Source organism: Amblyomma maculatum, chromosome 11, assembly GCF_055883805.1.
Source record: "Amblyomma maculatum isolate TAMU_Amacu chromosome 11, ASM5588380v1, whole genome shotgun sequence".
Lineage (NCBI taxonomy): Eukaryota > Metazoa > Arthropoda > Arachnida > Ixodida > Ixodidae > Amblyomma > Amblyomma maculatum.
Window position 1 is genome coordinate 124050027 of NC_139354.1, and position 17722 is coordinate 124067748.

The 17722-nt window shown below is 45.1% G+C and overlaps 1 protein-coding gene across 2 annotated transcripts in view; it reads right to left on the reverse strand.

Moving 5' to 3' along the window:
* Window positions 1–17722, reverse strand: part of LOC146174891 (uncharacterized) — a 134595-nt gene that overhangs the window by 18503 nt on the left and 98370 nt on the right. For both annotated transcript variants that reach the window (XM_084583241.1, XM_084583240.1), the window contains exon 8: window positions 3471–3553. In XM_084583241.1, the coding sequence (XP_084439367.1) occupies window positions 3471–3553 (83 nt within the window). The remainder of the gene's footprint in view (window positions 1–3470; window positions 3554–17722) is intronic.

Genomic DNA, 17722 nt, shown 5'->3' on the forward strand with positions numbered 1-17722 from the left:
ACACAAGTTCCCATGTCGAAATAATGTCCAGCGTTCTTAGATTCCCCTTAAAGTTTGTTGCAACTCCTTCGCCTCACATTAAATATCTTCAACTCATCTATATTAAATTCATTTTACGCAGTAACGCTGCACTCGTACGTCGTCACCTATGTATGTATCAGCATGACTAGATTGTATTGTCAACAGTCGATGGGACACGGGCTCTCAGAAAAAAAATGTACGGATTTCTGTATGACTGTTTGTTGCGCTTCCCTCCAGCAGCAAAACATTGAGTGGTAGCAATGGCTGCAAATGCGCTTATTTTTCGCCTAACTAAAGAACGTCTGTTCACGCCAGTGATTAGAACATAGGCGGCACAGATGTCACGATAAATCCAATAAGAGCACCTAAATGACTACAAAAAATGTGGCACCAGTCACGTGAAGGGCAATATTTGAATTACAGACTCGGGCATCTTGTGCTACAAAATGAGCCATGGCTGCTAGCGTTAGAATGAGCACATTGAAAACAATGTGCTTCTCATTAGTACACAATAAACAAAGTTTCTACGCTGAATTGAACTAACCGCATCCTCACGTGGAATAACTGCGCCCTCGTTAAATTTCGTCCGCCTATATTTACGCGTTTTAGCATAGCGCTCCAACCCTAAATGCAAAGGCCCTGTGCGAAGCCACCCTCATGACTTCCTACCAATTCTATAAGTATTCATAAATGGCCTATATCACTTGTAAGACTAGAAAATATAGCAACGCAAGTTTAGTTACAGTGAAATTTTAAAAGGTTAGGTACAAGCCCTGTGCGCCCTAATAGTATCAGCAATCAATAAAAGAAGCTTCCGTAATGACAGTATAAGAAAGTTCCAATGAGTGATGCAGTCTGATGACCACAGATGATATGCGCAATACCCAAGAAAGGCATTAACACTTTACGAATTTTCATCTACTGAAATTACAGCTCGAATTTTGTCATTCTGATCACCACATATCACTTAACGGTGATTTTTTTGAACTGATTGGCTAGAAAATCAGAAATTCAAATGGGAGGGCCACTGAAGTATATGCAGTGAATCAACGGCCTATTTTTTAATGGAGAGAATTTCAGTGTCCCAGTTTTTCATTGCAGCGTGCTCGTCTATCATGGACAAAGTTCTGTTTGTCTCTTTAACGCCAGCTTAACGTAGCTCCTTGCATTTTACTGTTTTTGAGCCAGCAGGTTTTAACGCTGCTGCACAAAGATGAGCGTACCTGCCAGCGTTGTCTTCAATGCCTACACCATAATAATACTGTCGTGGCCTGCGTTTTTAAAGGAATGCCTGCGAGTTCCGAAAAATGTTATGTCGGTGCTTTAAAAATGAGGGCTGAGTAAGCGTCAATATTATGGTGAGAGGAGGCTGGAACCTTGTATGAATGGAGGGCAGGTCCCGCTTTGATCGCGAACTTTATCGAATCATAAACTTTAACTGCCGCTCGTGATATTACATCAGGTTTCTGAACGCTGCAAGGAATGCAGTCTGCGCAAGATTGCACAGAACACGTGTGCCGCATTATTCAATATCAAAGTCCTCTCTCCTCGTAGAGTGCCGTTATATTCTTATGTCTTCCTATTGTTAAATCTTAGCAAAGGGCATCTGACTTCAAATCCTTTGGTTAGACCATTTCTACAAATATTCGCATCCTGCCGGAAAGAATATCAGCAGGCGCATAGGCACAGGCGCATAAGCAGATTATCAGGGTAAATATCGTTGTTAAAATATGCTATCCACTATACCTCTCTGATACAATGTGCAACAAATATTTCAGATATGACCCTAAACTTCTAGGCCTATTAAAATGAGAACAGTACCTTAACATGAAGATTTGATTCAAAACAAGAATTTGGGATGGCACAAAACTCGCACGATGTTTCCTGGAAGGCCTTCAGCGATGAACTTGCCTTTTTACTGTAACGCATACACACATGTTTCGCATGTGTTTATGTTTGTTTTGCTCGTAACTCATGTCCTTTTCCGTCTCTCTAGAAGGAGTACTATATAAAGTTTCCTTGGCATCTGATACCCAAAGCCAGCTAACTAATGCATATATATTGAATTCGAAACTGAAGAGCGCAAGTATTTTGCAAAAAGCATGGACGAGTTCATTTAGCCGTATACACCACAGGTAAGCATAGATCTTCATCGCCATTGTGTGCGTAATGATTTTGTTATGGTTGCGTTTACTCCTTGCAAAGAATTCATTATCGCGTGTAGTATTGTTGAAAATGTGATTATCTGTGTCTTTCTCTCTGGGAAAATATTGATGATGTATTTATTACTTGATCAACTGATTTTTAATTGGCCGCTACATTTATGAAATAGTGGCATTCCTCAGGTTAGTCTAATAGCGTATTTTCTATCGAAATTTGCTGATGACAATATTGTAATCATTAATATTGCACATACAAGAAGCACCGACAGCTGCACATAAACGCAAACAATGTCATAAAATTTTAAAAGATTTCAATTTCGTCCTTATTGCTTAAGTAGCAATGAAGAGAGATCGTCATTGACGAACTGCTTTTTTCGGATACTGTACAATTTGGGGTCGAAATCTTTGTGAGGGAGGGTTAATGGGTCTTAACTGTCGATACTGGTTAGTGCATAAGCAGCCCAAATTTAAATCAGGTGCTCTACATGAGCAATTAGAACGTGTCTTCGCGCTGCGTTAACTAACCAAATAATGGTTGTATCTGTATATAAATGTTGTCTGATATCAGCATTAATTAATGAAAAACGCTGACAAAGTATGGCGTTCGTGTGCAGTTTCAAAGCACTAATTGTCGGAGGTGATGTTATTGGAAATGAAAAAGGTTGTAAATGTTTAGCTGCATTATAGTGACACTTCTCAGGTACTACGCGGAAACTTAGTGCTTTTTTAAGATGGGTAGAGTTTAGCTGTGGCGTCATGTTCCAGTATTCGCTAAATCAAACTAGTGTTGTCACAAGGCATAATGCACTTAAAATAACAGGAATACCCAAGACAAAATCGGCTGCTAACCTTATTGCTTTTAAAAAAAAAATTATTGTGATGCATTAAAAGATATACTTTAGGACGGCATTATGAAAAAAATGGTGCTGACGCGACGCTGTTTCTAAGAAACGTTTACGCATTACTGCCTCGTGAACGATTATTTTAAAGATACATTTGTTTATCATTGAGAATTTTAAAAGGTAAAAAATATCTATAATGTACTCGTGCAGAGGAACAACATGCGGTCTGCAGATTAAAGTCGATTTCCTACAGATGTTTTTATAACCATGATGTGACCCACTTATCTATACACATTTTAGGCACATACGGAGTGTCCGCTTGTTATTAGTGGTGGCTCATACTTATAAGAGCAATGAGTTTATTTAGAATAATACAATTGCAATATTTGCAATGCTTTCTGTCTCGAAGGATTGTTATGTATTCAAAATGACTCAAGATGCTTACCCCGAAGTGTTCTTTCTCGGCGCATTTTTGGTAACTAGCTGAAAATATCTTCTTTCCAGCTTCCGCAATTCTTTGGTCGTTTTCTGAAACATCAGAGTGCAGTGAGCCAACAATTTTAATACACGAGCTGCTCATTATTCCACAGAAAAAGGTAAATAACAAAGGCTCAACGCGTATTGCTGAAATGCAGTTAATCTCTCCACTGTTGCACCTATGCGAGAATTAGAGCTCGGCATAACCAAACCATTTATCTTTATTCATCTTCATTTTATGACTACAGCTTACTTGACAAATTTATCAAGAACCCAAATACACATATTACAGCGTGCATGAACCTTCAAACTGGTCAGCCCGCACTGTCCAATAAAAGCAGAAAGTGGTGCCAGAAACTGTTTTGCAAAACCACAGTGATCCAGCGTCTTTTTGAATACGCACTGATTTTGAATGTGACACGGGTATAAAGCGAAGTTCACTGGAGCAGTACCGAAAAGACACCGCTTCCGCTTGTATTATGGGCGAAACTATATGCCTTGTCTTCATGACGCATAGTGTGCGGCTGGTATTGGTGATGGAACTGCATGGTAGAAGCGCTGTATACGGGTTGGAACCAAACGTGCAGCAGTAGGATTTTAAAATAATTGGAAGTCCGCAAGTATATGCTGTGACATAGGCCAAATGAAATATATTGTTCCAGCGAGTGCTCTTTTCATAGAACGTTTTCATCATGAATATAAATTGATGGCAGTTGCCCCCCCCCCCCCCCCTTTGGAACATTATCACGGTCGCCAGTCTTTCTTATTAAGCGACAATGATCGGCGGAACCCTGATTCTCGTGTCACTCAAGAGGCACAACTTCGAGCGAAATAAGGAGACCTATGTATGTTCCTCTGCTTATTCAGTAGTATTCGCATTAGCGAGCGCAACCCATAGGTCATACAGAAATAGCATAAAGAAACAAAAAAAGAACAGAAGAAAATCATGACAAACGAAGACGCACTACGAGAAAAAAAGTACATGAAGGGCAAAAGAGGGGCAAACAAAGAAAAACATATCAGTGCTCGTTCTGTGATCGTCCTTGTCCCGCCCTTGGTGCCGTATCAACTAGCACAAGTTTCTACTCTGATATGATAAATTACCCATTATTTCTACATGCGACCTTTCCTTCCCTACGTAACCATGACCTCAGCCCGCCGTTATCGCAATGCTGCCGAGGGGTTTAGGTATATAGAATATTAATTTATCATTAGAATACTTTCATGCTTCTCCATGTGCCAAATTTTAAGCTTCGTAACGAAATATTCCTTAATGATCTGCGCCTAAGCTTTATGTTAAGCAAAACTTGAGAACATGGTGGCATAGCAGGCATGACCAAACAGCTACGATGTAAAACGGGACATGTTAAAATGGTTTGCATGCATAGTGTTGTGCACATAGACAACCGGAACATCAGTGCCATGTACCGAAAACCCGAGCACGCTCGAGTGCTCAAGCATTTGTAACAGTTATAGCTTGAGCTTTAATATCTGCACTTGCAAACTTGAACTTCCAACGAAAAAAAAAATGTCGGCGGACCTAATTCGCGCAGCTAATGACGAATCTACCTATTTTTTTCATGCAGCAGTGGTTAGCGTCTGGTGTTGGAAAAGGTGAAACAATTTATTAGAGCCTTCGCTAAGGTTTTGTTTTTTGTGATTATCATTTCCATGTTCCATCTGCCCACCTCATCTGCCCACCTAACTTTCTGCCGCCCCCTGCTACACTTTCCTTCCCTTGGAATCCAGTTTGTTACCCTCAGCGACCATCGGTTATCCTCTCTTCGCACTACATGTCCTGCCCATGTCCATTTCTTCTTAATTTCCACTAGAATCTCGGTAACTTGAGTTATTTCTCTGACCCCCTCTGCACGCTTTCTATCTCTTAATGTGACCCCTACCATTTTTGGTTCCATAGCCCTCTGGGTTGTCCTCAACTTAAGTAGAACTCTCTTGGTTAGCCTCCACGTTTCAGCCCCATAGGTGAGTACAGGCAAGATGCAACTGTTGTATGCTTTCCTCTTGAGCGATACCGGTAAGCTGCTAGTCATAATCTGCGAGTGCTTGCCAAATGCGCTCCATCCCAATCTTATTCTTCTTGTTATTTCCTTTTCATGGTCCGGATCAGCGGTTACTACCTTTCCTAAGTAGACATATTCACCTACTACTTCCAGTATTTCGCTACCTAATGTAAACTGCTGTTCCTTCCCGAGGCTGTTGAACATTACCTTAGTCTTCTGCATATTGATTTTCAAGCCTACGTTTCTACTTTTACTGTCTAGGTCATCAATCATTATTTGCAGTTCATCCCCCGAGATGCTTAGCAAGGCAATGTCATCAGCAAATCGAAGATTACTGAGGTATTCTCCATCTACCCTTATCCCTAACTGCCCCCATTCCAAGTCTCTGAATACTTCCTCTAAACAAGCTGTGAATAGTACTGGGGAGATTGTGTCTCCTTGCCTAACACCTTTCTTTATGGGAATTTTAAGGACGCGGGATCGAATCCCGGCCTCGGCGGCCGCTTTTCGATGGAGGCGAAAAGCAAGGCGCCCGTGTGCTGTGCGATGTCAGTGCACGTTAAAGAACCCCAGGTGGTCGAAATTTCCGGAGTCCTCCACTACGGCGTCTCTCATAGCCTGAGTTGCTTTGGGACGTTAAACCCCACAAACCAACCAACCAAACGTTACTTTCTTTATGCAGAACTATGGTTGCTGTGCAGCCACTATATATATATCTTTCAGCACTTTCACGTACGGCTCGTCTACCCCCTGATTTCGCAATGCCTGCATCACCGCCGAGGTTTCAACTGAGTCAAATGCTTTTTCGCAATCAATGATTTCTATGTATAAGGGCTGGTTATATTCCGAGCATTTTTCTATCACCTGATTGATGGTATGGATATGATCGATAGTAGAGTACCGTTTCCGAAACCATGCTTTTTCCTTTGCTTGATTGCAGTCTAAGGTTGTCCTGGTTCTATAAGTGATTACCATAGCAAATACCTTATACGTAACAGACAGTAAGATGATTGGTCTGTAATTTTTAAGGTCCTTAGTCCCCTTTCTTGTGAATGAGGATAATGTTTGCGTTCTTCTATGGTTCCGGTACCGTCGATGACACCAGGCACTGCGTATACAGGGTGGCCAGTTTTTCTAGCACGATATCCCCCCCGTCCTTCAGCAAATCTGTAGTTATCTGATCCTCTCCAGCTGATTTTCCCCTTTTCATAGTTTCTAGTGCTTTCTTGACCTCGTCCTTCGTCACTGGTGGAACGTCTGACTGTTTTTCCCTACCGCCAATCTCATTACGGTCCTGACTACTTTGGCTACTGTAGAGATCTGTATAGACCTCCTCGGCTACTTTGACTATCTTGTCCATATTAGTGATGACGTTGCCCGCCTTGTCCCTTATCGCATACATCTGGTTTTTGCCTATGCCAAATTTCTTCTTTACCGCTTTAAGGCTTCCCCCGTTTTTTACAGCATGCTCAATTTTGTCCATGTTATACTTCCTTATATCGGCCACCTTGCGCTTATTGATTAGCTTTGATATCTCGGCCAATTCGATCTGGTCTGTAGGATTGGAAGCTTTCATTTAACAACATTTAAGAACATACAACCTTTCAGCCTGTGCAGAAATTTCAATCAAACATGCCATCGTTACACTATGCTCTTCACGCCCTAGTCTTTCCATGCACCAACCACAAAATTGCATGTCTTTTCGATGCTCCTGAGAGGCAATCATAGAAATACCATGCAAAGAAGAGTTTTCTGTAGTTTGCCGTTTAGCTACCATCCGGTGTTGATACAAAGGTCGAATAGACCGGATTGATGGAACGAATTAAGGGGTAAAAAGACTCAGCAATGGAGAAACTGTTTCAAACGTTGTATGTCATGTTTAAAGAAAATAAGGGAAACATAAGCCTCTGGTGTATAAAGGAAGTGTGAATAAGATCTTAAGTTATCCGTGTTCAGAGCATTTGTAAAGTTCTCACACACGACGTTTCACGAAATAAAAAATACAAGTGGCTACAGAAAACAGGAACATAGCCTTTAGACAAGCCTGATGAAATATGTACAGTTACTTTGCAAAAGGTAAGTATTGCATATCAGCGAATATATTTTGGTTGAATAAAAAGGCCATTCTGAAAATCCACAACTTGAATTCAACCTCTTCGAAGCCATATTTCGCATATATCGTTTATGCAAAATGTCGTTTTCCCAAGCATTGCATCATTTGAAGGCAAGTGGAATTCTTTGCTTTGACTACCATGAAATACAATCAGAAGAAATTAGTCCTTGTATTTCGCACTGAAACCACAGTGATAGGCCTAGTTACGTTCGACAGGCATGCAGCTTAAGCTGTTCAATGATCATTAATAATCGCTATATGGGAATATATTTGGGCTTGTTACAGTAGCTCTTCAGCAATGCCATATGTTTAGATATGCAAATTCTTCTTGTTTCAAAAGGCCCAAATTGTTTTGCTAAAACCAATTGTACTTTTTTCAGGGTGATATAAATGTTATATTTGCGTTGCTGATTGAAGCACATAATAAAAAGAGTATTAGGTATTCTTAAAAAATATGTAGCCATGGTTTTATGACGGATTACAATTGGAGGCGTTTCTTGAGTGCCGTACATGTACGTTTCTCTTCCTAGCCTGAGAGCGAATGGTTTTCTAAAACCTCACACCTACTTTGTCATTTTCTGCTAGCCCGAAGAGTTTTTAAATTTTAATTCATGGGCAAGAGCAAGAGTGACAACAGTCTCGAAACAAAATCAGCGCTTTGTCTCCGAAGTATATGCATAACCATTACGCTTAAAGATGTCTCCGAAATGAGGTTTATTTTATGCAAACCACTTAAATTGAAAACAATATATACAAGCCAGCGTATATTGTCATATCATCATCTAAGAAAAAAAAGAAAATGTGCTATTTTTGCACATACGTATGTGTCAGAGCATGTGCATGTACTGGTGTGTGACTCAGCTTGTTTTTTTTTCTTTACAGAATTATAAAATAAGTTTCAGCGGCGCAAGTATAGTTACAGAACGATTGCAAATTATAGAAGAAAGCACTCCAGATGGTTAGAGCTTTGTTGATTTCTGGAGAAAGAGCCCAACATCGCTCTATTCGTTTTATTTCTTATCTTCATAAGATTTGCATATTACTTACGCTTTTATCTTGAGGGACATGGTGAAGTTTTTTATGCATATACTAATTTCTCTAGTATACAGTTACTGAATGGGATAACATGTGTGTCATCTCTTTACTTCCCTATGGCCCTCTATGTCTCCTTGTAGACGCTTGGTTCCTAATGTCGGTGTTCAGATTTATTTACTTTGCAAGATGGGAGTTTATTGAGCAGATCAGCAGGACTCGATCAGCAGGACTGGGCAGATCAGCGGCGAACACAGTCAGGTCCAACACACGCAGCGATCACGATACCACTGACTGGAATGTTCCTCGTGTACTTCTTCCACTTCACAATTACCCGCGAGACGAAGAGGAGACATCCTGGCGACTTACGGCGTGATCAAGACAGCAGGGTCGCAATAGGGTTTAAGGCGCTGCAAGTGAACAATCTCGTGTCCGCACCGACGTAGATCTTGGGATCGCGTAACAGGTTCCATCACATAATTACCGGAGAGGTGCGCTCCAGAACTTGGTATGGGCCATGGTGTTTAGCAAGAAATTTTGAAGATAGTCCGGGAGCATTGGAATGTATCCACAGCCACACAGAGCACCAGACGAGAAGTCCGGTGTCGAGTGTTGGTGTCATGGTTGGATTTATGGCGGTACTGGGTGCTAGCCGTGAATGCGCGGGCAATTTGTCGGCAGTCTTCCGCATGCTGGGCTGCTTGAGACGCAGGAGTATACTCTGATATGTCTGGCTGATACGGGAGTATGGTGTCGATTGTAGCAGAGGGGTGACGGCCGTAGAGGAGAAAAAAGGAGAGGAGCCAGTAGTAGACTGCTTTGCGGTATTGTAAGCGCGCGTGACATACGGAAGGACGAGGTCCCAGTTTGAGTGGTTGGAGGAGACGTACATTGAGAGCATGTCGCCAAAGGTACAATTGAAACGCTCAGTAATGTCATTAGTCTGGGGATGATAGGCGCAGGTTGTTCTATGAATAATGTTGCACTTGTTGAGAAAGGCTTTCACAACGTCATTCAAGAAAACACGTCCTCTGTCGCTGAGCAGCTCTCGAGGTGCGCCATGGCGAAGAACAAATCGCTGCAAAATGAAGGAAGCTACTTCTGACGCTGTCGCAGATGGAAGTGCGGCGGTTTCTGCATACCTCGTTAGATGATCAACGGTTACGAAAGCCCACCGGTTGCCTGCCGCAGTGTAGGGAAGCGGCCCATACAAATCAATGCCGACTCGGTCGAAAGTACGTGGTGGGCTGGGTAACGGCAGCAACTTTCCAGCCGAACGTTGAGGAGATCTCTTGCGACGTTGACGGGTGAGACATGAGCGAACATACTTGAGTACGATGGTGTACATGCCCCGCCAGTAATAACGCAGCCAGAGACGATTGTATGTCTTGAAGACGCCCGCGTGACCGGATTATGGGTCAGCGTGGAAATAGTCACAGATTTGCAAACGTAGCTGCCGGGGAACAACAAGGAACCACTTGCGGCCACCTGCGCAGTAGTTACGGTGGTAAAGGAGGCTATCACGAATGGCGAAGTATGAAGCATGGCGGCGGAGAGAATGCGATGTAGGAGCAGCTGTAGGATTAGAAATAAAATCTAGGATAGAATTTATCCAAGGATCTGTCCGCTGCGCTGACGGCATGTCATTGATGTGAAGCGATGGCGGGGAATCGTCGGAAGAGGAAAGGCTCGCGACGTCAGCTGTAAGGGGGCAGCGGGAAACTGCATCGGCGTCGTGATGCTTGCAGCCGGAACGGTAAATAACGCGGACATCATATTCCTGAAGGTGAAGGGCCCATCTTGCCAGTCTGCCGGACGGGTCTTTAGTGAGGACGACAAAAGGGCGGCCATAGAGGTAAAGGCCGAATTTACTAAGAGCCCAAATTATCGCTAAGCACTCCTTTTAGTGACAGGGTAATAGGATTCAGCCTTCGTGAGTGTACGGCTAGCATAGGCGACCACGTATTCAGTATAACCTGATTTGTGCTGAGTGACGACAGCGCCGAGACCAATACCACCGGCGTCTGTGTGGACCTCAGTAGTCTCTGTGGGGTAGAAGACGTATTACAGGCGGTACCGAGAGCGTGTGGGGAAAAGCATTGAAGGAATCGTCGCACGCTGGCGACCACGACGAAAGGTCGGAACTGCCGGACAGAAGTTCTTTCAAGGGAGAAGCAATGAAAGCAAAATATCTAATAAGGCGGCGAAAGTGACAGCACAGCCCAAGGACGCTAGATAGATCTTTGATAGAAGTCGGTTTGGGAAAGGCTGCTACGGCACGAACTTTGGCAGGGTCTGGAGATACACTTTCTTTGGAAACAACGTGGCTGTGAGTGGTGAGCTGGCGGGCGGCAAAAAGACATTTTTTTCAAATTCAGCTACAGTCCACCATCAGATAGGCAAGTCCAAACGTGCTTCTGACGGTAGAGGTGTGTGGCATAGTCAGGAGAAAAGATGACAATGTCGTCGAGGTAGCAGAGGCACGTCTTCCACTTTAGGCCATACGAAATGGTGTCCATCATCCGCTAAAATGTTGCCGGAGCATTACAAAGGCCAAACGGCATAACTGTAAATTCGTGCAAGCCGTCGGGAGTTACAAAGGCAGTTTTCAGGCAATCAGCCGCTTTTGAGGGAGCTTGCCAGTACCCGGAACGGAAAGAGCTCGGCGCCTTGCAAACAATCGAGAGCGTCGTCGGTGCACGGGAGAAGGTAGACGTCGTTTTGAGTAATCTTATTAAGGCGGCGATAGTCGACACAGAAGCGGTTAGAACCATCTTTCTTTTTTGCGAGGACAACAGGTAACGCTTAAGGGCTGCTTGAGGGCTGAATCACGCCATTCTTAATCATTAGGTCGACTTGCTCTTTGATAGCCTGGCATTCGGTTGCAGACACACGATAGGGGCGCTGTCGCAGTGGTGTGTGGGTGCCGGTGTCGATGCGATGAGTGACTGTAGAAGTTTGACCGAAAGAGCTTTGATGAGAGTCGAAGGAGGAGCGAAAGTGATGTAGTAGGTTCAAAAGTCGAGTGCGCTGCTCTGGAGGAAGATCGGCGTCGATGGAACGGAGGAACAAGTCTGTAGAGGGGGGAGCAAGCGCAGGTGAAGGGGAGCTGAGCGCAGTCACGGCAGAATGCGGCGCGTCGTCAGGTTCCTCAAAGATCAGAAGATATGCGATCGGCTGGATACTTCCGAGGCATTCCCCATGGCGCAAAGCAGTAGGGGAGTTAAATCGATTAGAGACCCATAACATGGAAAGGTCAGCGGAAATAGCGAGCACTGCGTAGGGCAATGGAAGGCACTTGCGGCGCAGGAAAGTATCGGCTGGTATGAAGAGAACGGTGTCATCGCTAACAGAGGCACAAGCGACACGAACAAGCACAGAAGAGCAGGAAATAAGGCCGATATCTTCGGTGACGAGCGTTTTAGCACAGGAATTTGATGCATCAACATCTGGTAAGGCAACGGGCACAGTCGCAAAACCCCACTTCCACTCGGTCACAATTTATAATATCAGTGTGACGCGGTAGGAAATCCCAGCCGAAAATTATAGAGTGAGAGCAACTTGGCAGCACGGCGAACTCAATCGTATAAAGAATTCTGGATAACTACTCGAGCGGTTCACGCTGCTAAGGCTTGATATGCTGAGCACTGGCCGCTTGCAACGAAAGTCCCGCAATTGGCGTCTTCACCTTCTTTAAAGTGCTACATAGGTTTGCGTGCATTATCAAAATCGCAGCACCAGTATCAATTAGAGCCATGACAGCAACACCCTCGACGAAAACTTCAGTTAGGTTTGCCGGCGACAGATAAGGACTTGGGAAGTTCGACGGGGTCGCAGTTCTCGCCTCAGAAACTACGGCCTCTAGTTTTCTTCACGTGAAGCGTTCCGTCGACGTCGCATCGGAGAGATAGAGCGACGTTGCGGCGACGGTGAACGGCGGTCGGACATGTCTGAGCGGTCTGGGGAGAAATGACGGCTGGCTGGAGGCTGCGTAGGCGCGGAATACTGAGGCGTCGGAGACGAGTACCCAAAACCATGAGTAGGTGGTGCCGACACTGGGAGACGGTTGCGGGAATAACGAGAAATATGTCCAGCAAGCCCGTAAGTGTAACAAATTGGCCGGGTATCTGTCGTGCGCCCGGGATTGCGTGGCCTTGGAGCCGGTCGAATAAACTGTGCAGATTCTCGCGCAGGCCCAGGAGGCGGCTGAACGTAGGCAAGGGGCGGCGGAGCATATGTGGTCGGGCAGCAGCAGCTGGATATATCACCGGTGCTGCGACAGGCATGGATTGAGGGGTTGGAAAAAAAAAGATTCAGCTACCTGTTCCTGAATAATTTGGAGCAAACTGGTAGCTAGGTGGGAGGAAGGTTCTTGATGGCAGGACATAAAGGATAGCTATCGAGAAACTTGCTCCCGAATGAAGCTCTTGATTTGTGACAGTAGCGCAGAATGCTCGCCTGCATCTATCAGGCCAGCAAGTGACTCAGAGTGCATGGTGTTCGCGCGAGTTATGGCCCTTTGTTTGCGCAGTTCGTCATAACTTTGACACAGAGTGACCACTTCCGCGACGGTGCGGATATCTCGAGCCGACAGCATTTGAAAGGTGTCGTCATCGATGCCTTGCAATGTGCTTGATCTTGTCAGCCTCCGACATTGTGCGTTCACACGCTTGCACAAGTCGACTACGTCCTCGATATAACTAGTGAAATTCTCGCCAGCCTGCTGAGACCGCACACGCAAGCGCTGTTCAGCGCAGAGTTTCCTCACAGCCGGACAGCCGAAAACTTCAGAGAAGATGGCTTTAAACCCGGACCATGATGGAATGTCTGCTTCATGATTCCGAAACCAAAGATTGGCTACGCCGGTGAGATAGAATATCACGTTGCTTAACTTTGTTTCCGCGTCCCATTTGTGGTAAGCACTCACTCGCTCATAGGATGTCAGCCAGTCCTCGACGTCATGGTCGTCAGTGCCGCTGAAGATGGCGGGGTCTCGCTGATGGAGGGAGCCGGGAGACATGATGGCCGAGCCAACTTGTACGGCTTGGTGGTTAACCTCCTCAGGCATCGCAGGAGGTGGTAATGTGCGGCTGCGGAGTTTCAGGGCGATAGAATAGATCTTACCCCGCACCTCCATCAAATGTAAGACTGGGGTTTATTGAGCAGATCAGCAGGACTGGGCAGATCAGCGGCGAACACAGCGACAGCGAACACAGTCAGGTCCAACACGCGCCGCGATCACGATGCCACTGACTGGAATGTTCCTCGTGTACTGCTTCCTCTTCACAACTTGTGTATATGTTACCTTTTATTCAATATTTTAATTCACTTTCGCCAGCTCTGCCCTTAGATCGTAGTATTTAAATTGCCAGTACAAGGAATGCAGCATTTAGTACCGTTTACATTTGTAACGTGGTCGCAATAACGGAGTAACGTTTCACACTATAAAAATCGACGATGACTTACTCGCTGCATCAGTGAACTTTCCAGGCGAGTGTTATTGTTCCCCATATAGACAAATGCTGCGTTTAGGGCTTACTTTTTGGTTGTCCAAAATTCTTGAAATACAAGTTCTTGTGGCGTTTACTTTTATTGAATTTGTTAATGGGAAGTCGTGAAAATTAGAATACCATTTTGGGTTCAGGGGTTTCACCTCCTGATGCGAATCAGGCTATGAAAGGCGCCGGGGGGGGGGGTGGGGGGGGGGGCTCGGGAAAATTGACCTCTGGTGCTCATCCACGTCAACTCTCTTGAAAGTGCACTCTCATCCGTGTTGCGGTTTCGCTTCTATTGAAGAGCATCTGTCGCTGCCGAAATCGAATCCGCATCATAGGGTGCTGCCGTTAAGCGCCGGAAACTAATCCTCCGAGGCAGCAGAATCTACAATTGTGCACCAACGAGACCATTGACTATATTCCAAGCTGAAACCGCTTCGTGGGTGCAGCATGCCTAATTACCTCATTATATATTTGAAAGCGACAGAGGATTGCTTTTTTTAAGGGAAGCTTTTGACATCTTTTTTGACATATTGCAATCATCCCGAAGCTCACTAACATTTTGCGGGCGCCTTTTCTCCCAATAGGTGTGTCTGCCTTACTTCTTAGTAGTTTGTTGTTGATTCATGATGATTTTCACGCATGCATTTGAGAAAACCCAGTATGTCTGCAAAGCGCTTGACACTATACACAGAGCTTAATGAACTCCATAGGTACTAGAGAGCCAAAAGAAGTAGAGGGTGTTATGTACGGTCGGTTAGTGACCTTTTCGTTAAGTCATTTTGATAAAATTCAGGTTTATGTTTCTCGTTTATCTATCAATAGCGTTTGCACTTCTATTATTTCACTCGCAACACGCCTTGTTTAAATAATATTTGCTGTCGTTAAGCCTCGTCAGCGCGAAAAACAATACTTTCGTGACTGACAATTGAATTTTATGTATACTTTAACGGATGGTATTTCAAGTCAGATGTGCGTGTGATTAGAAAGTAAACAGAGTAGAAGATTGGTTTGGTCACTGTTTTGGGGTGTAATGCCCCAAACCGACTCCGGCTATCAGAGACGCCATTTATATATCATTTAACCTCAGGGCCCGGGGGCACTACAGAGGGGAGCGGGATGCATAAAGGTATATGAAATTACAGCAAAGTTACAGAAAAATACAGTATAAATACACAAAAAACAGGCGTCAAAAACAAAAAGAAAACAAAAGTTCAGAATGCAATGGGGATAAATAAAATCTATGTTTAGGAAGTAAAGGGCAAATATTGACATAGTAACAAGCATAGATATTCAAAGAAAAAATATGGCTTTGCGAAATGCGTCGTTATCTGGTATACATGCGATATCATGTGGAAGGTGATTCCAACAGACACAAGTTCTAGGTAAGAATGAGTCATGGAAACATTTTGTGTGACTAGATGAAACCCCAACTTTATGGCGGTGATCAATGCGCACTGATATGTAAGATAGTCTTGTTAGTAATCTTTCTTTCAGTTAGCTGGTGTGGTAAATTTTATGAAAAAGGGTTATGGTGGTACTGATCTGCGGTGAGATAGAAGTGAAGAGGACAAACTTGATTTCATTGCAGTTACAGTACTAGTTCTGTGACGAAGACGAAGACAAGTCCACTTGTCGAAATGTTGGCTCATCTGCGAACTGAGGCGTACCCCATTTACCCTTGTTCAGTTCTTTTTCATGCCGTGCAAACCATCTTCTTCCTTTCGTTCTACCTGAGTTCTGTGATAGTTTGACAGCATGAAGCGACAGGCGCGGTTCTGCACAGCTTCCAAATCGGAAACAAATGAACCAATGCCAGGGCTCCAGACAGACGCAGAATATTCTAATTTAGAGCTTACTTGAGTTTATAAGGCAATAGTTTTAAAGAACTGGATGAACGAGAGAAATGTCTCCGAAGGTACCCTAGTATGCGGTTTGCGTTATTTATGTTGTTGTTCGACATCCCGCAATCTTCCTTGGGCCGCACGACGACCGTTTCCCACCTCATCGACACTGGCGCTCACCAACCTCTCCATCAGTGGCCGTATCGTGTGTCCCCGACTGAGCGCTGTGTTATTGCCCAACAAGTCGATGACATGCTCCAACGCAGAGTAATTAGAGAATCCTGTAGCCCATGCTCGTCTCCTGTGGTCCTAGTTAAAAAGATGGATGGCTCCATACGATTTTGTGTTATCGCCGCCTCAACAAAATCACTCGTCGTGATGTGTACCCCCTCCCACGAATCGATGATGCCCTAGACTGCTTGCAAGGCGTAGAATTCTTTTCCTCACACGATTTACGCTCCGGGTATTGGCAGGTGCCCATGGCAGAGGCGGATCGTCCTAAGACCGCCTTTATTACTCCAGACGGACTATACGAATTTAATGTTATGCATTCGGACTGTGTAACGCCCCAGCCACATTTGAAAGAATGATGGACACTGTAGTGCCCGGCCTATAATGGAACATCTGTTTATGCTACCTCGATGATATCGTCGTCTTTTCAACCGACTTCCCGCCCCACCTGACTCGACTTCGCCAGGTCTTTACCTGCCTAACCCGCGCAGGTCTTCAACTGAACTTCAAAAAGTGCCGCTTTGGTGCCCGCCAGCTCACAATACTCGGACATGTTGTGTGTAAAGATGGAGTTCTGCCTGATCCTGAGAAGCTGCGCGCCATCGCTGACTTTCCGAAACCGACCAGTTTGAAACAACTGCGAAGCTTCGTGGGCCTCTGCTCGTACTTCTGTCGTTTTGCTCGGAATTTCGCAACCATCATAGCCCCCCTTACACAGCTCTTGAAAGGCACCCCTAATCTCTCCTATAGGTCGCCAACCTGCGATGATGCATTCGCGACACTGCGCAATGTTCTGACGTCACCGCCAATCCTTCGCCATTACGACCCTACTGCACCTACAGAACTTCACACCGATGCCAGTGGTGTCGGCCTCGGCGCCGTCCTCGCCCAGCGCAAGCCTGGCTTCTCAGAATACGTTGTCGCCTACGCAAGCCGTGCTCTTACCAAAGCCGAGTCAAACTACTCCGTTACCGAAAAGGAGTGCCTAGCAATCGTGTGGGCTGTAACGAAGTTCCGCCCTTACTTATACGATAACTCCTTCGAGGTAGTTACAGATCATCACACTCTCTGCTGGCTCGAGTCTCTCAAGGATCCGTCTGGCCGTCTCGGGCGCTGGGCTCTCAAGCTTCAGAAATACGACATCCGTGTAGTGTACCGCTCTGGCCACAAGCACTCTGACGCCGACGCTCTTTCTTGGTCACCGGTGCGCTCGCCTAACTCATCGTCCCCTCCTCAAGCATCCTTGTCAGCACTCACCATTGAGGATATGCCTTTCGAGCAACGACAAGATCTTCGGGTTTCTAACCTGCTAGATATCCTTGGCACTACTTCCGCGGCTACGCATCCTCGGGCACTCCGCCGACAGGCCTCCCCTTTCGCCATTCGGGACGGCCTTCTATACCGAAGGAACTACAGCTCAGACGGCAGAACGTGGCTTCTTGTCATTCCGCGCGACTTCCGCTCCGAGGTTTGCGCCTACCATA